This window comes from Heptranchias perlo, chromosome 21 (genome assembly GCF_035084215.1).
Source record: "Heptranchias perlo isolate sHepPer1 chromosome 21, sHepPer1.hap1, whole genome shotgun sequence".
NCBI classification, from domain to species: Eukaryota; Metazoa; Chordata; class Chondrichthyes; order Hexanchiformes; family Hexanchidae; genus Heptranchias; species Heptranchias perlo.
This window is the reverse complement of record NC_090345.1, coordinates 4,688,673-4,710,597: the sequence shown is the minus strand read 5'-3', so window position 1 is coordinate 4,710,597 and position 21,925 is coordinate 4,688,673. Positions and strand designations below refer to the sequence as shown.

At 50.5% G+C, this 21,925-nt stretch overlaps 1 protein-coding gene across 2 annotated transcripts in view; it reads right to left on the bottom strand.

Annotated features, from left to right (window-relative positions):
• Nucleotides 1-18,361, bottom strand: part of LOC137340269 (A-type potassium channel modulatory protein KCNIP2-like) — a 92,739-nt gene extending 74,378 nt beyond the window's left edge. The window contains exons 1-2 of one of the 2 annotated variants that reach the window (XM_068002688.1): nucleotides 18,272-18,361; nucleotides 15,420-15,429 (exon numbers count right to left, since the gene is read on the bottom strand). In XM_068002688.1, coding sequence (XP_067858789.1) covers nucleotides 15,420-15,429; nucleotides 18,272-18,361 — 100 coding nt within the window. Of the gene's footprint in view, nucleotides 1-15,419; nucleotides 15,430-18,255 lie in introns of both variants that reach the window. The other variant, XM_068002686.1, reaches the window with a different exon arrangement.
• Between the last annotated feature and the right edge of the window lie 3,564 nt (nucleotides 18,362-21,925).

The following is a 21,925-nucleotide window of genomic DNA, read 5'->3' as shown; positions in this document are numbered from 1 at the left end:
CCTAGTCCCGGTATTCAAGTATGGGAGACCTCCAAAAACAGTTACAAATGCATCAGTAGCCAGAAGCAATAATCCAGCAACTAACCTGTAACTCCTGCATGGTCCCTTTAAATAGCGCTGGTTGGGGGGTCCTCCATGCTGTTTACGACTTGTTCAGCTGTGTGAGGTTGAGACAGTGTATTGGCTGGAGTGTGGAGTTCCAACATAGCAGCAGCCCCTTTAAATCAGCGTTGAATGCCTTTACCAAGATGGCGTCCGCGCACGTCACGCTAGAAGTGTGCACTGCATTCCGGACGCCATTTAGGGTCCTTAGTAGGCTGCGTGACGCCTAAAGAATGGGCGCTACGAAGCCCAATTTATAGCCCCGGAGCCCCAGACAGACCCGGGGAGCGGAGACCGGAGCTCCAGACAGTCCCAATGAGTGGAGACTGGAGCTCCAGACAGTCCCGGGGAGTGGAGACCAGAGCTCCAGACAGTCCCGGGGAGCGGAGACCGGAGCTCCAGACAGTCCCGGGGAGTGGAGACCGGAGCTCCAGACAGTCCCGGGGAGCGGAGACCGGAGCTCCAGACAGTCCCGGGGAGTGGAGACTGGAGCTCCAGACAGACCCGGGGAGTGGAGACCGGAGCTCCAGACAGTCCCAGGGAGCGGAGACCGGAGCTCCAGACAGTCCCGGGGAGTGGAGACTGGAGCTCCAGACAGTCCCGGGGAGTGGAGACTGGTGCTCCAGACAGTCCCGGGGAGTGGAGACTGGAGCTCCAGACAGTCCCGGGGAGTGGAGACCGGAGCTCCAGACAGACCCGGGGAGTGGAGACCGGAGCTCCAGACAGTCCCGGAGAGTGGAGACCGGAGCTCCAGACAGTCCCGGGGAGCGGAGACCGGAGCTCCAGACAGTCCCGGGGAGCGGAGACCGGAGCTCCAGACAGTCCCGGGGAGCGGAGACCGGAGCTCCAGACAGTCCCGGGGAGCGGAGACCGGAGCTCCAGACAGTCCCGGGGAGCGGAGACCGGAGCTCCGGCTCTGAATTCTGGATTGACATCCAGGCGGGATCCTCGTGTCCGGTGGGTGTGGGTGGCCTCCCCTCATCGTACGGGTTATGAGAGCCCATAAAACCCTCCCGTCGTACAGGACTAAACCCTCCTACCGGCCGGTATAAAGATGGTAATGGCCATGGGAGGAGCGTTCATGTCGCGGTCCGTCAGGCTGTTAATCAGCCTGTAAATCCTTTCACCACTTCACACGGTTCTCCAAAGGAAAGTCTGATGATATGACGATAACAACAACCTGAATGGAGTCAGTGTGTGGAGGGGACTTTCCATGAAAATTAGTCTATGTGGCTAAAATGATGTCACCATAGCCACACCTGTGGCTACTCAGTGATTTCTGTTGCGAGTTCACTTGTGTACTTTGATTTCTTTCCAGATTCTCTCCCCACCACACTCCCCTCCCACCTCTCGGTTCTAATGCACCATCACCGCGAGAGTTACTGGTGTGACCGGGAGTCGGCATGGTGGCACCCCAGCGTTTCGGATCAACCTCCAAAAAGAAAAAAAGGTTGGAGTGGGATAAAAATATGGAACCTTCACTCCCTGCTTTCTCTCCCGGGCCAGTGCCTACATTCCCCTTTGTGCACAGCAGTTCAAGGAGTGAGTTAACCATCGTCGGCTGAGCCAGCAAGCCTGTGCTAGACGGCGGCAAACCTGCGAGGTTGCCTGTCGGTGGCCCCCCCCGTGCCATTTCTCCAGGTCCTTCTGCGGACCTAGTGACCACGAGCTTCAAATCCATGAGACATCGGCCATTGCTGCAGTGGACCTGTTACACTGCTGAAGATAACGAAGAGTAGACACAGATACCCATTGTGATTTTCATTCACTTTGTTTTCTCTCTTTCTCACCCTTCCTCACCGTATCCCCGCCTGTCTGTCTTGTGTCAGCCGTGGCTCAGGGGGTAGCACTCTCACCTCTGAATCAGGAAGTCATGGGCTCAGAGTCCCACTTCAGAGACTTGCACACGTAATCCAGGCCGACACTCCCAGTTCCAGTACTGAGGGAGTGCTGCACTGTCAGAGGTGCCGTCTTTTGGACGCGATGTTAAACTGAGGCCCTCTCAGATGGACGTAAAAGATCCCATGGTGCTATTTTGAAGAAGAGCTGGGAGTTCTCCCTGGTGTCCTGGGCCAATATTTACCCCTCAAGAAACATCACTTAAACAAATGGTTGTTTACTTCATTGCTGTTTTTGGGATCTTGCTGTGCGCAAATTGGCTGCCATGTTTCCTACATGACAACAGTGACAATACTTCAAAAAGCACTTTATTGGCTGTGAAGCACTTCGTTTAAAAGATCCTGATGGAGAGGGTCCTCTTTAAACATGATCCTGATGGAGAGGGTCGTCTTTAAACACGATCCTGATGGAGAGGGTCGTCTTTAAACACGAACCTGATGGAGAGGGTCCTCTTTAAACACGATCCTGATGGAGAGAGTCCTCTTTAAACACGATCCTGATGGAGAGGGTCCTCTTTAAACACGATCCTGATGGAGAGGGTCCTCATTAAACACGATCCTGATGGAGAGAGTCCTCATTAAACACGATCCTGATGGAGAGAGTCCTCTTTAAACACGATCCTAATGGAGAGGGTCATCTTTAAACACGATCCTGATTGAGAGGGTCCTCTTTAAACACGATCCTGATGGAGAGGGTCCTCTTTAAACACGATCCTGATGGAGAGGGTCGTCTTTAAACACGATCCTGATTGAGAGGGTCGTCTTTAAACACGATCCTGATTGAGAGGGTCATCTTTAAACACGATCCTGATTGAGAGGGTCCTCTTTAAACACGATCCTGATGGAGAGGGTCGTCTTTAAACACGATCCTGATTGAGAGGGTCGTCTTTAAACACGATCCTGATGGAGAGGGTCCTCTTTAAACACGATCCTGATGGAGAGGGTCGTCTTTAAACACGATCCTGATTGAGAGGGTCCTCTTTAAACACGATCCTGATTGAGAGGGTCCTCTTTAAACACGATCCTGATTGAGAGGGTCCTCTTTAAACACGATCCTGATGGAGAGGGTCCTCTTTAAACACGATCCTGATGGAGAGGGTCCTCTTTAAACACGATCCTGATGGAGAGGGTCCTCTTTAAACACGATCCTGCTGGAGAGGGTCCTCTTTAAACACAATCCTGATGGAGAGGGTCCTCTTTAAACACGATCCTGATTGAGAGGGTCCTCTTTAAACACGATCCTGATTGAGAGGGTCCTCTTTAAACACGATCCTGATGGAGAGGGTCCTCTTTAAACACGATCCTGATTGAGAGGGTCCTCTTTAAACACGATCCTGATGGAGAGAGTCCTCTTTAAACACGATCCTGATGGAGAGGGTCCTCTTTAAACACGATCCTGATGGAGAGAGTCCTCTTTAAACACGATCCTGATTGAGAGGGTTGCTCTGACCTGTGCCAAGGGACCCTGACAGGAGGTTAATTTTCCTGAGCTTTGTGATGAGTCCAGATCTCAATGAAAATCTTTCTTTATTGTGACCGACAGACCCCACCTGGTAAGCAGACAGAAAGAGTTCTGCTTCTAATGTTATGTGGCAGTTTAGCAGATGGATTTGCTCTTTAAGTATTTCGAAATCTCCACCCCAAAAGTGAGTGATGAAGCTCTCACCAGGCTCTTCGATGGAGCACCTCCTAATCCAGTGGCTAGACACAGTGTCTCCAATCCCAGTCATTACCTGCCCATATCTACACATTTCTCGCTAAGCGTACTTTTACTCTGGTCTCCTGCTTTCTATCTGTGGCAGTGCAGACGGTTTTAGTAAACGCAAACCACTCTCCCCACTAATAGGTCCCTGCATCACAATCTCTTCCAAAAAGGAGTCTTGTTATCAGGATCCCGGTCGAAAAGTCTTAACATCAGACTCCTTGTTAAAGAGGATCCTCATTCTCAGACTCCCTGTTAAAGAGGATCCTCATTGCTGTTTGTGGGATCTTGCTGTGCGCAATTTGACTGCCACGTTTCCTAGATTACAACAGTGACTACACTTCAAAAGTACTTCATTGGCTGTGGAGTGTTTTGGGACATCCTGAGGTCTGGAAGGCCAAGGGTTGCCAACTCTTCAGGATTATCCTGGAGTCTCCCGGGATTGAAGATTAATCTCCAGGACACTGGAGAATAGCCACAGGGATGTTAACTTTGCTTTGAACAGTGTTGTTTATTTGTTATAAAAATAGTGGAGATGGGGGAAAAAGGCTGTTCGACCGGGAGTCAAGAATCATCCAATCGGGTAACAAAGAATCTGTTCGCTTTCTGATTGGCCGTGGGAAGGCGGGGCGCCCCGAGGATGGACGTGTTGGGTGACCAATGGCGGGAGCGCGGGGGTTGGAGGCAGGAGGTCATGTGATGAAACCTCCAGGAATAGGTCCAACCAGAGTTGGCAACCCTAGGAAAGGTGCCATCTAAATGCAAGACTCTCTTTCAAGAAATGACACTGCAACCGGGAGACGTTAGGAGAACTCCCGACACTAATCAAACGGCCTGAGACTCAGTAGCTTATGGTCCAATGACTTGTCACGCCATGAGTTGCAGTGATGCCCTCTCCATATCCGCTGTCATTTTACTATTTATAATAGCGCTGTCGAATTCTGATAAATACAGTTGCTTTTGCAGAGGCTTTCCAGCCACTACTCAGTGGATTTTTCTGCTTCCGCAGAAAAGGTCCCAATGCTGCAAGGGTTAGATTACGGGGCGAGATTATATAAACTAGGCTTGTATTCCCTGGAATACAGAAGGTTAAGGGGTGATTTGATTGAGCTTTCCAGGGTTTTGAAAGGAATTGATTGGGTAGATAGAGAGAAACTTTTTCCACTGGTGGGGGAGTCTAGGACAAGGGGACATAACCTTAAAATCAGAGCCAGGCCATTCAGGAGAGAAGTCAGGAAACACTTCTTCACACAGAGGGTGATAGAAGTGTGGAACTCTCTCCCACAAAAAGCAGTAGATGCTCAATTAATAATTTTAAATCTGAGATCGATAGATTTTTGCTAGCCAAGGGTATTAAGGGATATGGAGCCAAAGCGGGTAAATGGAGTTAGGATACAGATCAGCCCTGATCTCATTGAATGGCGGAACAGGCTCGAGGGGCTGAATGGCCTCCTCCTGTTCCTATGTTCCTATGTCAAAAAAAAAGAAAATGAACTGAGCAAAACACAAACAAAACAGGAAAAATAACATTAAACCAGCAATTTGAAAAAAGAAATTAAAAATATTGGTTAAAAATGCCTCTGCCCTTTGAAGAATGCCCACCACCACTGCCTTCTCAGGGTAACGAGGGATGGGCAATAAATGCCAGTCTTGCCAGAAACACCCACATCACGAGAATGAATGGGATGCCCTGCCACAGGGAATGGTTGAGGCAGAGACCATTGCATCTTTTAAGGGAAAATCAGATAAATATCTGAAGCAGAGGAAGACACAGGGACTATGGGGAGAGAACGGGGAAGTGGGATTACTTTCGGATTGCACCGGCAGAGGGCTGGCACAGACACGATGGGCCGAATGGTCTCCTTCTATACTGTATGGTTCTATGCCTCACTCCGGCTATTAACACTCTTTAAGGATTCAGGAAAAGTCAAGGAAGTCGGGCTTGTGGAAGAGCGAATTCTTTGATTTGGATGTAATAGGAGTTTTCGAGAATTTAAACAGGAGGGACTGGTGTAAATCCAGTGCAGAGCCGCACTCGAGGGTAGTGCGTGTCGGAGATGGGGCTGGAACACAGTCCTGGCGATTTTCTAACCTGCGCTCTCTTTGGAGTAAATAGAAAGAAAGACTTGCATTTATATAGCGCCTTTCACAGCCTCAGGACATCCCAAAGCGCTTTACAGCCAATACATTTGTAGTCACTGTTGTGATGTAGGAAACGTGGCAGCCAATTTGTGCACAGCAAGATCCCACAAACAGCAATGAGATAATGACCAGAAAATCTGTTTCTTTTAGTGATGTTGGCTGAGGGATAAATATTGGGCTAGGACACCGGGGAGAACTCCCCTGCTTTTCTTTGAAATAGTTACTGTTGGATCTTTTACACCCACCTGAGAGGGCAGACGGGGCCTCGGTTTAATGTCTCATCCGAAAGACGGCACCTCCGACAGTGCAGCACTCCCTCAGTACTGGCACTGGGAGCGTCAGCCTGGATTTTGTGCTCGAGTCCCTGGAGTCGGACTCGAACCCACGACCTTCTGTCTCAGGGGCGAGAGTTATCTGGGCTGGATTGCCAAGGTTTGGGCCTGCAGTTTTGGACAGCCCTGCTGTAAACCCTTCTATACTCTTTTTGATCGTTGAGCAGAGATATGTCCTGTTAGCTGGTGTAGTGAGCTGAGTAAATAGCATCACTAACTGGGACAGGAAGAGAACAGAAGTAAATATATCCACAGGAATCGGTCTATTCCTTTTACACAAAAAGGACAATATTTATTATCACATTAGTTACAGCAACGGACGCATCTACTGGACTTAATGTGCACTTAATACCAAATATAATTCAAGGGAAATCTAATTCGTGTCAACAGAGCTGCCTCAATTCGAAAACAAAAAATGTGTAACCCCTTCAGCACCGAGTGAGTTTACCCGCTGTCGCACTGCTGCTTGCTGGAGGCTGGCTACTCCCCTGTCCCTCCTCCACTCCATCGATGGGGGTCCCATCACCCATCGTGCCCCTGCACCCTAAGGGGCAGATTGTCACCACTGCCGCTGCACAAGTTGTGCACCAGGAGAAATATTTACCCCCAAGTCTTGCCCTAAGCCCCTCCCCCCTTTGCTGCCTCTCCATCGTCCCTCAAAAAACCTCCTCAAATTTCACTCCCTTTACCCTCACTTCCAGCCACCACCCAAACCCTTCCCCCAACTCCTGCTTGGTGTCTGTTCTCCCCCCTCCCCAAACCCCGCCATCTAACACACACACTCATACACAAAGTACCCATACACACACACACACACACACACACACACACACACACAGAGTACCCACACACACACACACAGTACCCACATACACACACACACAGACACACACACAGTACCCACACACACACACACAGACACACACAAAGTACCCACACACACACACACACACACACACAGAGTACCCACATACACACACACACACAGACACACACAAAGTACCCACATACACACACACAGAGTACCCACACACACACAGACATACACAAACACACACACACAGATACACACACACACACAAAGTACCCACATACAAAGACACATGACGCAAACACAAAAACATACACACAAAGACATACGTACACAAAGACACACGTACATACACACACAGGTGCAAACACAGGTACATACACAGGTGCAAACACACACATGTACACACACACACGTACACACAGACACACACACACACACACAAAGACACACACATGTACACACACACACGTACACACACAGACACACACAGAAAGACACATACATGCACACACACACACACTCACAGCCAGACACACACACATACACACACACACACACACAGAAGTGCCTGAGAATGTTTCACTATGTTCAAGAATAAATGTAAGTACAAGCTGTTGCTGCTGAATTTATTTGCCAGCAGGGCCCCCCTGCTTGTTTGATGTGAGAACAAACTTGCCAAAGATGAGCCTACTTACATCAACAGGTCAGTCCCTGCACTCCAGGCTTTCAATTGCCTGAAAAAACATCCTTTGCAGACAGTTTTCAGCCAATGATATGGCTTGTACTCAGAGAATATCAGAACTGTCAGTTGATTATTGCCCTCTCTTGCCCCTTCAGCCTCCACTCTCTCCATCACACCAGGTCCTGTCTCTCTATTTTAGCCAAATTTCCTTGGGGACTTTCCCGATCGGCTGCCGTAACTTCGGTTGAAGATCAGCGGAAACCCCGTTCACGTAATTTATCCGGGGTTTCTGCCGACAGTCCCAGACAGGAGTGAATCATTCCCTTTTACCCACTGTGTGCTGTACAATGTACAGGAGCTGACACTGAGACACACACGGGCCATACAGTCCCAGACAGGAGTGAATCGTTCCCTTTTACCACTGTGTGCTGTACAATGTACAGGAGCTGACACTGAGACACACACGGGCTATACAGTACCAGACATGAGTGAATCGCTCCCTTTTACCCACTGTATTGCTGTACATGTACAGGAGCTGACACTGAGACACACACGGGCTATACAGTACCAGACAGGAGTGAATCGTTCCTTTTTACCCACTGTGTGCTGTACAATGTACAGGAGCTGACACTGAGACACACACGGGGCCGTACAGTCCCAGACAGGAGTGAATCGTTCCCTTTTACACACTGTATTGCTGTACATGTACAGGAGCTGAGACTGAGACACACACGGGCTATACAGTACCAGACAAGAGTGAATCGTTCCCTTTTACCCACTGTGTGCTGTACATGTACAGGAGCTCACACTGAGACACACACGGGCCGTACAGCACCAGGCATTGGTGGATTGTCCTTGTTCAAGTCAGTGTGGCAGAATGACACAGAAATGGAAATCAGGGTCAAGATGTCCAAGGTGGGGGGGACAAAATTCTCGGAATCGCAAAATGTTCCGATGAAAACAAAAGAATCCCACATGGTGGCTGTTGGTGACAATTTGTCGATAGTGCTGATGAAATACAGTAGCCTGCGGAACAAGGCCCAATGCCACTCTCCACACTGAATTATTTACTCCATTTTCCATTCATAATCGAATTTATCCCGGGGCTTCCCGGGAGCAGGACGACCTGCTAGTTATCAGTGACATTTCCCTGCACAGGATGTAAATGGATCTGCACATTATTTATAGCCGATGAACAAGAATTCTGCGGAAAATCCACTGGTTCTGGGACACTCGGTCCTTCAGAAATAAAGCAGAAAGGGATAGTATAAAAGGGAGTGTGAGCAACATTGCATTTGCCCCAGGAGCTACAATCAGATATTCACCCAGTTCTTTAACCCTTTAAAGCCAGGCAAGGGGGAAAGATAACAGTACTGGTCACCAGGGGCAGGTACAGCACGGGTTAGATACAGAGTAAAGCCCCCTCTACACTGTCCCATCAAACACTCCCAGGGCAGGTACAGCACGGGTTAGATACAGAGTAAAGCTCCCTCTACACTGTCCCATCAAACACTCCCAGGGCAGGTACAGCACGGGTTAGATACAGAGTAAAGCTCCCTCTACACTGCCCCATCAAACACTCCCAGGGCAGGTACAGCACGGGTTAGATACAGAGTAAAGCTCCCTCTACACTGCCCCATCAAACACTCCCAGGGCAGGTACAGCACGGGTTAGATACAGAGTAAAGCTCCCTCTACACTGTCCCATCAAACACTCCCAGGGCAGGTACAGCATGGGTTAGATACAGAGTAAAGCTCCCTCTACACTGTCCCATCAAACACTCCCAGGGCAGGTACAGCACGGGTTAGATACAGAGTAAAGCTCCCTCTACACTGTCCCATCAAACACTCCCAGGGGCAGGTACAGCACGGGTTAGATACAGAGTAAAGCTCCCTCTACACTGTCCCATCAAACACTCCCAGGGCAGGTACACACTACCGCCTCCTGGAGGTCATTGATGAGATTTCCGTTGGGACGTGCCTCCTTGAATCTGCCTTCTTCACATTGAAAGCTGTGAGCTGCACCGGAGGAAAAAAACAGCATGAAAATGTAAAACAGGAAATTGGGAATCTCATTGAAACAGCCCAAAAATAACAATAAAAAAGCTCTATCCTGAAAAATCCAATCACGTCCTCAGTCTTTACTGTGAAAGTCAATCCGTTCTACTAAAGCCTATTATAACCACCCACTTGGAGAGGTAATGGGAGTCTGGGAATTGGAGGGCGGGGGATTGTTAGCATGTTATTTATAGCAGATCTCTGTGGACCATCTCCATTGTGATTCAAACACTAGCTTGCAGACCAGAAGCAGCGGAGCAGAGCTGCTTGTTATGCTGTATGTGATATCATGGTCAGGTACTGAGTCAGTGACCTGACCCCCTGTCTGACAGATTTTGAAGCTTTTAATTAGGTAATCGGTCTATTTATAGCAACAAGACAAACAGTAGCGAGGTTCCCAGAAAGACCAGCGCAGACACGAATCATCCTGGGCAGCCTCCACACAGACAGACCATCACCTCCGCACTCTGTTCAATCCGAAAGGATTGAGAGATACTCAATATTCTGCTCTGAAAAAAAAACTGCATCTTTACAGCAACTTATCACATCTCTCCGAGATGCCGTAACACGTTTCAAACGCATAAATGGATTAGTTTAACAAACCGTTGTTGTGTAGACAGCCATTTTGCTCACAGCAAGATCCCACAAACTGCAGTGAGGTGAATGATCAAGTGATCAGTTTTATGGTGATGTTGGTCGAGGGATAAATATTGATCAGGGCACCGGGGAGATCTCCCCTGCTCTTCTTTAAAATCGTTGCCGTGGGATCTTTCACGTCCACCTGAGAGGGGCAGGCGGTGCTTTGGGACGTCCTGAGGTTGTGAAAGGCGCAATATAAATGCAAGTTCCTTCTTTACGAAATTGCGTTCCACAGGCCCAGGGAAGTTTACAGCAAAGGAGGAGGCCATTCGGCCTGTTATATCTGCGCCAGCACTTTGCTAGAGTGATCCAAAACTAATCCCAATGTCGTGCACTCCCCGACGGAACCTCACCCACTGAGAGTCTGACTGTATGCTCGAAAAAAACACGCAGGAGTTGGCTCCGAGACGCCGAAAACTGACCCCATGTCTCCCTGCCAGTCTTCATTTACTAAATCCTACCTGATGTATTGATGAACCCGTGTGTATTTAAATGTTCATTCTTAGCATGTTAAATTATTACTTGATTTATTGACTTTCAATCTCCCTCCATCTAAAATTAATTTTGACTTTGATTTAAAGTCAGTGATATGAAACCTTGAATCTGCCTTTTTCAATTTGAGAGGAGAGTTGATTGATTGACGAACATCTCCAACTTCTGCCAGGCACTGCTCGGTTCTAACCTCAGACCCAAGCTGTCCGAACCTGCCTATCTTTGGGAGTTGATGGTCTGGGGAATGCACGTGTTGAATTGTCCGCGATTGTTTCACAAAGTGGGGTCAACGGAGTCAAAAAAAATAATCAAGACCCAATATGACAGTGGGACTGATGAACTCCAAGCAAAGTCATAGCCAATGAAGTACTTTTGAAAGTGCAGTCTCTGTTATAATGTAGGGAAAAGAAGAGAAAGTGTTTTGAGGTGTTGGGACAGAATGACCCAGAGCTGGAGATGGTGTGAAGAATCTTGATTTGAACTTGGTGGGGCTGCAAAGGAGTAGGAGGAGTATGTAGGATGGAGGAGAACAAGAGGTGGGAGCTGAGAGGAGATCAAATGTTTCCAGGACAGATCCCTGGGAACACCATTTATCACATCCCATTAATCAGAGAACAAACCCTGAATTGCTACACTTGGTCTCCTACCTCCCAACCAATGTCACACCTTTATAAATCCACCCCTTACAAACCTCACCCCATTTACCCACATTCTCTCAGACACACACTCCTATCTCATCTGAAAGACAGCACCTCTGGCAGTGCAGCACTCCCTCAGTACTGCACTAGAAGTATGAGCCTGGATTCTGTGCTCAAGTCTGTAGAGTGGGGCTTGAACCCACAACCTTCTGACTTGAGAGTGGCACTCACTGAGCCACGGCTGACCCTTGAAATGTAACAGATGACGGCTGCTACACCTGAATGCAAATAATTAAATCATGGAACACAGACATTCCTACCCGACAGTCTCTTGTCCGACAGGCCCAGCACACAGCTCTGATTTCTATTCAAATCCACACTACCTTTCTTTATGGCCCGTTATTAATCTGTAGGAATGAGATGAGCTGCACCTCTTTCTAATTATCATTCACGTAACACAGCCACACTCAACAGATGTTTGCAGGTTTCACACTGATTACCAGCTCCGCAAAACGGGGAGAACCTGGTCTGGCTGCTCTCCCTCTCTGAGTCCCCTACCCTGGGAGCCAGAGATACACCTGCTCCACTGACTGGCTCCTTGCTGGGTACGGTGACACTAGCACTGGCTCCTTGCTGGGTATGGTGACACTGGCACTGGCTCCTTGCTGGGGTACTGTGCCACTGGCATTAACTCTCACTGGGGTATGGGTTCGCTGGCACTAACTAATTCACCGTCACTGGGTCAAAACCTGGAACTCCCTGCACCACACGGACTGCAGTGGTTCAAGAAGAAGGCCCCCCACCACTTTCTCAAGGGGCAACTAGACAATAAGTGGGCAATAAATGCCGGCCTTGCCAGCGATGCCCACATCCCCAGAATGAATATATAAAAAGAAAATGCCCTTTCCAGCAGAGGTCACTGGGGAATGATCAGGAGTGACAATCTTTCACAATCTTTCCTTCTGGTGCCCGTTTGGAGCTCACTCAAGAGTCACAATGTGCAGAGGGGGTGTTGTGCACAGACTAGGGGAGGAAAGGGTTAACAGATGCCAGCTTGGTTTCCATCAGACAGAATCCTTGTTTGGGGAGGCTGTAACACAGGCTGAGGTAACAGGTGTTCGGAACTCGTTGGCATAAATGCCTTTTCCCGAGAGTGCATTTTCTAATTATGTTGGATTAAGTCAAAGCTTCCTGGTAGTTTTATTTTGTTTATGTTAATTATATTCTGCTGTCTGAGACCTCCTGAATAGCACAAGATGGCTCGCAAGAGGAAATGTGAACACGGCTACAGTCTTGGCTTTCAAATTCCCTTGTCTTCTCACCCTCCCACCCCCCTCCTCTCACTGGGGTACGGTTTGTCCCACAGGCGTCGACAGCTCCCCGTTACCTGACCAAAGAACCTGTCCTGACGTCCGAGCTGAGACAAGGGCCGCAGGCTGGACACTGGCCCATCAAAGCCGATCCTGACCTTCTCCTCGTCCACCATACACAACCCAGCACGGCGGGGGGGAGGTCACTGGACAGCACTGAGGCCCTGGAGAGTTATGTAGAAATATGCTGTGCCTCAGTGGGCAGCATTCTCGCCTCTGAGTCAGAAGGTCATGGGTTCAAGTCCCCGCTTCAGAGACTTGAGCCCATAATCCAGGCCGATACTCCCAGTACAGTGCTGAGGGATTGCTGCACTGTCGGAGATGCCATCTTTTATGTTAAACCGAGGCTCCACCTGCCCCTCTCAGGTGGATGTAAAAGATCCCACGGCCACTATTTCGAAGAAGAGCAGGGGGAGTTCTCCCCGGTGTCCTGGGGCCAATATTTATCCCTCAGCCAACATCATTAAAAAAACAAATGACCTGGCCATTATCACTATTACTGTTTGTGGGATCTTGCTGTGCGCAAATTGACTGCCACGTTTCCTACATTACAACAGTGACTACAGTTCAAAACGACCTAAATGGCTGTAAAACGCTTTGGGACATTCTGAGGTGGTGAAAGGTGCTGTATAGATACACGGTAACAGGCCAATCGGACCATCCCGTCTGTGTCGGTAGTTAACCTCCATTTGAGGAAATACTTCTGATCACATTTACCCCCAACCCCCGCTCTCCTATCCCTTCAACCATTTTTCCTTCATCCAATCTAACCCTGGAAGTGAATCCCACGGCCTCACAACCCTCTCTCTGTGAAGACGTTTCTCCTGCCCTCAGTTCTAAATCTCTTATATTTAATCTTCTAACTCTGGCCTCTCGTTCCAGACCCTCAAATATTGGAAATACTCTGCTTCTATCTACCCTGTCCCATCCTTTCATCATCTTAAACACTTTTATTATATCGCCCCCCAATGTTGCATTTTTCATATTTGTATTTCTATATACCTGGCAGCATCCTGGTGAATCTGTGTTGCACCCTCTCCAAACCCTATAGCGTGGAGCCTAACACTGCACAGTCTTGTTAAGGTTTTACACAGGCTCACCATTGCAGCTTGGCTTTTATATTCTACACCTCTCGAAATAAAACTTAGCATCCCATGAGCTTTTTTTTTGTGCTGCCGTTAATGCCCTGGGAAGCTGACTGCTTTTTCCCTTCTCCACCTCCAGGGTGTTACACCCCAAGCCCAGTGAAGATCAGCAAACTCAACGCAGACCGGAGAGGTGGCCGAGGTCCTTCCTGCTCTGGATGGCTCAAGTGGAACATGAAGTACGGGGAGTCACGGAATCAACGGGGGAAATTTTAACCTAACCCACCCTTCCGGAAACGGATAGGATCGGGTACAATGCTGGTTTTTATACCTCACTCCATCGAGGTTAACGGAGAGTAATATTAGGCAAGGAGTAAAACCGGCATTCCACATAGTCCCATCGGGTTCCCGCCCGGTGAGTTAGGTTAAAATTACACCCACTGTTTCTAAAGCTCTACAGCTCCCTCTACACTGTCCCATCAAACACTCCCAGGGCAGGTACAGCACGGGTTAGATACAGAGTAAAGCTCCCTCTACACTGTCCCATCAAACACTCCCAGGGCAGGTACAGCACGGGTTAGATACAGAGTAAAGCTCCCTCTACACTGTCCCATCAAACACTCCCAGGGCAGGTACAGCACGGGTTAGATACAGAGTAAAGCTCCCTCTACACTGTCCCATCAAACACTCACAGGGCAGGTACAGCACGGGTTAGATACAGAGTAAAGCTCCCTCTACACTGTCCCATCAAACACTCCCAGGGCAGGTACAGCACGGGTTAGATACAGAGTAAAGCTCCCTCTACACTGTCCCATCAAACACTCCCAGGGCAGGTACAGCACGGCTTAGATACAGAGTAAAGCTCCCTCGACATTGTCCCATCAAACACTCCCAGGGCAGGTACAGCACGGGTTAGATACAGAGTAAAGCTCCCTCTACACTGTCCCATCAAACACTCACAGGGCAGGTACAGCACGGGTTAGATACAGAGTAAAGCTCCCTCTACACTGTCCCATCAAACACTCCCAGGGCAGGTACAGCACGGCTTAGATACAGAGTAAAGCTCCCTCTACACTGTCCCATCAAACACTCACAGGGCAGGTACAGCACGGGTTAGATACAGAGTAAAGCTCCCTCTACACTGTCCCATCAAACACTCCCAGGGCAGGTACAGCACGGCTTAGATACAGAGTAAAGCTCCCTCTACACTGTCCCATCAAACACTCCCAGGGCAGGTACAGCACGGGTTAGATACAGAGTAAAGTCCCGGAGTGTTATTAACCAAACCTCCCAAGAGCCTCCACCACTGCATCAGCTCGGCACTCTCCATTTGCTGGGGGCGTGGCCTTTTTGAATGAGATTGCTAATTCGGGGCCAATCTGAATTCAATCAGGGGCAGTTTGCTGCAGTGAGCTCCACCCAACAGGAAATGGGTCGGTGCTGTTCCAGCCTGCCGCATATCCGACCCTCCTGCCCCTCAGAGAGAGAGAGAGGACACACCCGACCCGTTAAACCTGGCAGGATGGGTCGCCGAGGTCAAAGGTCGGCATGCTAACCGCAATGAGATACAGCGAGACTCAGCAGTTTCTTATTTCCTTCGTGCCAGTGGATGTTGGCGCTGCTGATAAATTCTGTGGTGGGCTTGGCACAGCCCGTTTACCGTTGCTGGTGCCTTGCGCTGTGGTGGGTTTTTAAAGTGACCTGTCGATGGGAACCCATCCTCAAATGGAGCAGGCCGAACAATTATTACCCACACAGCCTATTTGTCACTTTATCGGGAGTTTTTCTTGTACTCCCCACTCCGAAAACCAGCCTCAACCAGAGGGGCAAGTGAAATTTTCCAAAGGCTCTGCCCATGATACCTTGGCACCCAGTATTTTGACCAGGGCACATGGAGATGGATAAATGCATCATCTGCGATGGCACTGAGACATAGGTTGCAGAAAGGTCACAGGTTGCAACCCCAGTCTGTGCTGAGTTGGCTGATCTCAGTTGCTGTCGGATTTGAAGTCCTTTCATTGGGAATTTGCTGGGAGAAACCAGCTGTTTATCTCTATCCCAATGCCCCTGTGGGAAAGGGTGTGTAAGTGGACTTTGGGTGAGGGCAGGATCAGCAGTGATACGCCCCCAAAGTTGAACAGTCTTCCAACAGGACCTGCCTCCCAGTGAAAGTCAATGCCCGTGGAACCCATACCCCAGTGAGAGTCAGTGTCTGTGGGACCCGTACCCCAGTGAGAGTCAGTGTCTGTGGGACCCGTACCCCAGTGAGAGTCAGTGTCTGTGGAACCCGTACCCCAGTGAGAGTCAGTGTCTGTGGAACCCGTACCCCAGTGAGAGTCAGTGTCTGTGGGACCCGTACCCCAGGGAGAGTCAGTGTCTGTGTAACCCGTACCCCAGTGAGAGTCAGTGTCTTTGGGACCTGTACCCCAGGGACAGTCGGTGTCTGTGGAACCCGTACCCCAGTGAGAGTCAGTGTCTGTGGAACCCGTACCCCAGTGAGAGTCAGTGTCTGTGGGACCCGTACCCCAGGGACAGTCAGTGCCTGTGGAACCCATACCCTAGCGAGAGTCGGTGCCCGGGGAACCCATACCCCAGTGAGAGTCAGTGTCTGTGGGACCTGTACCCCAGGGACAGTCGGTGTCTGTGGAACCCATACCCTAGCGAGAGTCGGTGCCCGGGGAACCCATACCCCAGTGAGAGTCAGTGTCTGTGGGACCCGTACCCTAGTGAGAGTCAGTGTCTGTGGGACCCGTACCCCAGGGACAGTCAGTGCCTGTGGAACCCGTACCCCAGTGAGAGTCAGTGTCTGTGGAACCCGTACCCCAGTGAGAGTCAGTGTCTGTGGAGCCTGTACCCCAGTGAGAGTCAGTGTCTGTGGAACCCGTACCCCAGGGAGAGTCAGTGTCTGTGGAACCCGTACCCCAGGGACAGTCAGTGCCTGTGGAACCCGTACCCCAGTGAGAGTCAGTGTCTGTGGAACCCGTACCCCAGGGAGAGTCAGTGTCTGTGGGACCCGTACCCCAGTGAGAGTCAGTGTCTGTGGGACCCGTACCCCAGGGACAGTCAGTGTCTGTGGGACCCGTACCCCAGTGAGAGTCAGTGCCTTCTGGAGCGGATTGGAGGAAAACTGGTTAAAAAAAAGTTATTTCACAAATTTAAGAGCAGTGTTTTTATATACTTTGGTGAAATGATCCCTTTCTAACTTTAAATCTCATAAAAACTGTACCAAGGTCCCGCTGTTGGTCGGCACCTTTGAAACTCTGTACATTGGGAAACATCCAACCAGAAATTACTGACAGCGGTTCCCCTTTAAGGCAGTAAAAAGTTTCCTTAAGCTGCGTTTGGCTCAGTAACAAGTCACTGCACTCCACAAGTAACTGATGTGTGAGACAGTTCGAGGCTCTAAAGCACAGTGTAGGCACAGTCCCATCCCCCACACCGACTGACACCATTGTAAATATATCACATCGAGTCTACAGCACAGAAACAGGCCATTCGGCCCAACTGGTCTATGCTAGTTTATGCTCCACACGAGCCTCCTCCCTCCCTACTTCATCTCCCCCTATCAGCATATCCTTCCATCACTTTCTCCCTCATGTGTTTATCTAGCTTCCCCTTAAAAGCATCTAGACCATTCGCCTCAACTACTCCTTGTGGGAGTGAGTTCCACATTCTCACCACTCTCTGGGTAAAGAAGTTTCTCCTGCATTCCCGATTGGATTTATTAGCGACTATCTTATATTTATGGCCCCTGGTTTTGGTCAAGGGACCCGCGATCAATGTAAAACAGAAGGCTCTTTATTATCACTCTCCTCGAACACCCTGGCTTCAGTTGCAGGAATCCATGCCCGGGCAAGATATTTCTGGAAACGATGCAAGAGTTCCTTTTTGTTTTCCAATGAGATGAAACATAAGCTCATCGGAAAGTAATAAAATTGTCGGACAAGAATGGAGCAGTCGGGGACCAGACTTTCTCCCTTTTCCAACTTGTTTTACAAACATCATTCCTCTCCCACTCCTCCAACTTATTCTGCATTTAATTAGCAAACCGGATCAGCAATTATGCAGGGAGAGGTTTTATCGCTGTTCAACGTCTCATGAAGGCAGACAAATAAAGAACATAAATGTCTTTTTTAAACAATAAAAATGTAAACTAATGACACAGTGAACAAACACTGGCGATCCGCTGTCTCTGCTCCCTACAGATCAGCCTCAATATTCATTTCCTGGTCTACACCTGGAGTCATTTCAAAGCAGAAAAGAGAAGGGGGATTGTTGAAAATAAGCTGGGGTTTACAGTACCTCCTTCTAAGACCACCGGCTCGAAAAGTCCAAATTGCTCCAGCACTTTGACAAACAGGGCGAGCACCACCAGAACTGCTATCATCTCAAGTCCTTCGAGATGCATGGTGGGGTCCGATCATTCCAACTCACGGTCAGCGCCACAGCTACAAACCCTCGCTCGCCTTCACCCCGAGCTCCTACGGTGAGAGGTAATGATCGCCGGGGTGGGGGGGGGGGGGGGGTAGGGTCGGGGGTCGGGGGTCGGGGTGGGGGGGAAAACACAGGACGCAGGCAGCAAGGAACGCGACCGGACTTCCCCTTTCACCTCCCCTTGCTCCTCCACAACCCCCCGGACCCCCCCCCCCCGGGGTCCTTGGCAACTGACTCTGTAGAGGAGGGGGGGAGGGAGGGAAGGAGGAGAGGGTTGGGGTTGGGGGAGGGGGAAAAGGGGGCAAGGCAGGTGGGGAGGGGAGGGGGAGCAGGTGTGGCGGGTCAGCGGGGAGACGCCGGGGGGGGGGCTCGAAGTTTGACCCGAGGCAGGGTGATCTCGGCTGTTCTCCTGTACTGCACTTTGAGCGAGCTGCACTGACAGTGTGAGAGGCAGAGAGGGAGCATGCCCTCCCATATCAATGACACCACCCACATCGATTTGCTTAATGCAGTTGCCAGGGCAACGCCTGATGGATATTTAAGTTCCTCTCCCTTTCTGTGTCGGCCCAAGTGATTATTCTGTCTCTGCCTCTCACACACACACAGATTTCAACAGTGACACTTCCTGATTCACTGACAGGAAACATCAACAGCTACGTATCACTGTAATTCATACTATGCTATTAAAAAATAAAGTTTAAGAAATAAAAAAAAAACAGAAATGAAAAGTCTCCGGTCTGTAATGTCTACGACTGGACGGAGTCGAGTGACGTTTCCAGATAACTGAACTGTCGATTGTGATTAGGATTGCCCTGGAGTCTCCAAGTATTAAAGATTAATCTCCAGGACACTGCTTCAAGCGAAAATCCGGGAGAGAAATCACAGGGGTATTAAAAAGAAATTGTACGTGGTTTTCATTTTCTTTTGAGCACTTTCATTTATTAGTTGTAAAAATATTGGAGATGGGGGAGAATTGACCGTTTGACTGAATCATCCAATTGAGTAACAAAGAATCTGTTCATAAGAACATAAGAAATAGGAGCAGGAGTAGGCCAATCGGCCCCTCGAGCCTGCTCCGCCATTTAATAAGATCATGGCTGATCTGATCCTAACCCCAAATCTAAATTCATGTCCAATTTCCTGCCCGTAACCCCTAATTCCCTTTACTTCTAGGAAACTGTCTATTTCTGTTCACTTTCTCTCCTGGCCGGCCTCCCATCTCCCACCCTCCATAAACTTCAGCTCATCCAAAACTCTGCTGCCCGTATCCTAACTCGCACCAAGTCCCGTTCTCCCGTCACCCCCCGTGCTCACTGACCTATATTTGCTCCCGGTCCGGGAACGCCTCGATTTTAAAATTCTCATCCTTGTGTTCAAATCCCTCCATAGCCTCGCCCCTCCCTATCTCTGTAACCTCCTCCAGCCCCACAACCCTCCGAGATCTCTGCGCTCCTCCAATTCTGGCCTCTTGCCCATCCCCGATTTTAATCGCTCCACCATTGGCGGCCGTGTCTTCAGCTGCCTGGGCCCTAAGCTCTGGAATTCCCTCCCTAAACCTCTCCGCCTCTCTCTCCTCCTTTAAGACGCTCCTTAAAACCTACCCCTTTGACCAAGCTTTTGGTCACCTGTCCTAATATCTCCTTATGTGGCTCGGTGTCAAATTCTTTTTGATAATCACTCCTGTGAAGCGCCTTGGGACGTTTTACTACATTAAAGGCGCTATATAAATGCAAGTTGTTGTTGGTACTGGAAGGCGGGACATCGTCAGGATAAACGTGTCGGGCGACCAATGGTGGGAGTGTGGGGGCGGGGCCAGTCGGAGGCGAGAGATCATGTGATGAAAACTCCAGGAATACGTCCAACCAGAGTTGGGAACTCTGATTGTGATGAGCTGACTTGTTGACAGCAAAGGTTCATTTCATTTCACCCTTTGGGCCTCAATTTGATTTTCCTGTCGTACATCGGCACGGAATGGCCACACCTCATGGAGCCCTCCGCCTCTTCTTTGGCCTCAGTACCTATGAGGCTACGATTGCGTCTTACTACCGTGGGTTTCACTCCCTGTGTTTCTCCCTCTAACTCGACCTGTCTCTCTGGACGTCTGACTCACAACAACATTTTCTTCCTCAGGGTTTTGTCCCTTTCTTCCCCGAGGAGGCCTGGAGGTGGGGGGTGGATGGAGAGGGTGAGGGTGGAGGGTGGTGGGGGATGGGTGGAGGAGGGATGGAAGGGGGTTGGGGGTGGGGCATGCGGGTTGGAGGTGGTAGAGGGTGGGGGTGGAGCGGATGGGTGGAGGGGGGTGGGGGGTGAGTGGAGGAGGGTGGGGATGGGTGGAGGGGGAGGGTGGTGTTGGAGGGGGTGGGGGGTGTGGAGGTGGTGGGGATGGGTGGAGGGGAGGGTGGAGGGGTCGTTGGAGGGGGTAGGGGGTGGGTGGAGCGGGGTGGGGAGCTGAGTGGAGGGGGTGGAGGGGGGTGGGGTGAGAGGAGGGGGATGGAGGCGGTGGGGTGAGTGGAGGGGGTGAGGGGTGAAAGGAGGGAGTGGAGGGGGTGGGGTGAGTAGAGGGATTGGGGTGAGTGGAGGGGATGGAGGGGGTTGTGGTGAGTGGAGGGGATGGAGGGGGTTGGGGTGAGTGAAGGGGGTGGAGGGGGTTGTGGTGAGTGGAGGGGATGGAGGGAGGTGAGGGGTGAGAGGAGGGAGTGGACGGGATGGGGTGAGTGGAGGGATTGGAGGGGGTTGGGGTGAGAGGAGGGAGTGGAGGGGGTTGGGGTGAGAGGAGGGAGTGGAGGGGGTGGGGTGAGTGGAGGGATTGGAGGGGGTTGGGGTGAGTGGAGGGATTGGAGGGAGTTGGGGTGAGTGGAGGGGTTGGAGGGGGTTGGGGTGAGTGAAGGGGGATGGAGGGGGTTGGGGTGAGTGGAGTGGGGTGGAAGGGGTTGGGGTGAGAGGAGTGAGTGGAGGGTGTTGGGATGAGTGGAGGGGATGGAGGGGGTTGGGGTGAGTGAAGGGGATGGAGGGAGGTGAGGGGTAAGAGGAGGGAGTGGAGGGGGTTGGGATGAGTGGAGTGGTGGAGGCGGTGGGGTGAGTGGAGGGAGTGGAGGGGGTTGGGGTGAGTGGAGTGGGGTGGAGGGGGTTGTGGTGAGTGGAGGGATTGGAGGGGGTTGGGGTGAGTGGAGGGATTGGAGGGGGTTGGGGTGAGTGGAGGGATTGGAGGGGGTTGGGGTGAGTGGAGGGAGTGGAGGGGGTTGGGGTGAGTGGAGTGGGGTGGAGGCGGTGGGGTGAGTGGAGGGATTGGAGGGGGTTGGGGTGAGTGGAGGGGTTGGAGGGAGTTGGGGTGAGAGGAGGGATTGGAGGGGGTTGGGGTGAGTGGAGGGATTGGAGGGGGTTGGGGTGAGTGGAGTGGGGTGGAGGGGTTTGGGGTGAGAGGAGGGATTGGAGGGGGTTGGGATGATCTTGCTGGGTTGGAGTTCCAGCAGCCCTCCAGTTCATAGTATCACCATCTGGAATCTAACTGTTGAACACACATCAATGACACCAAACATTC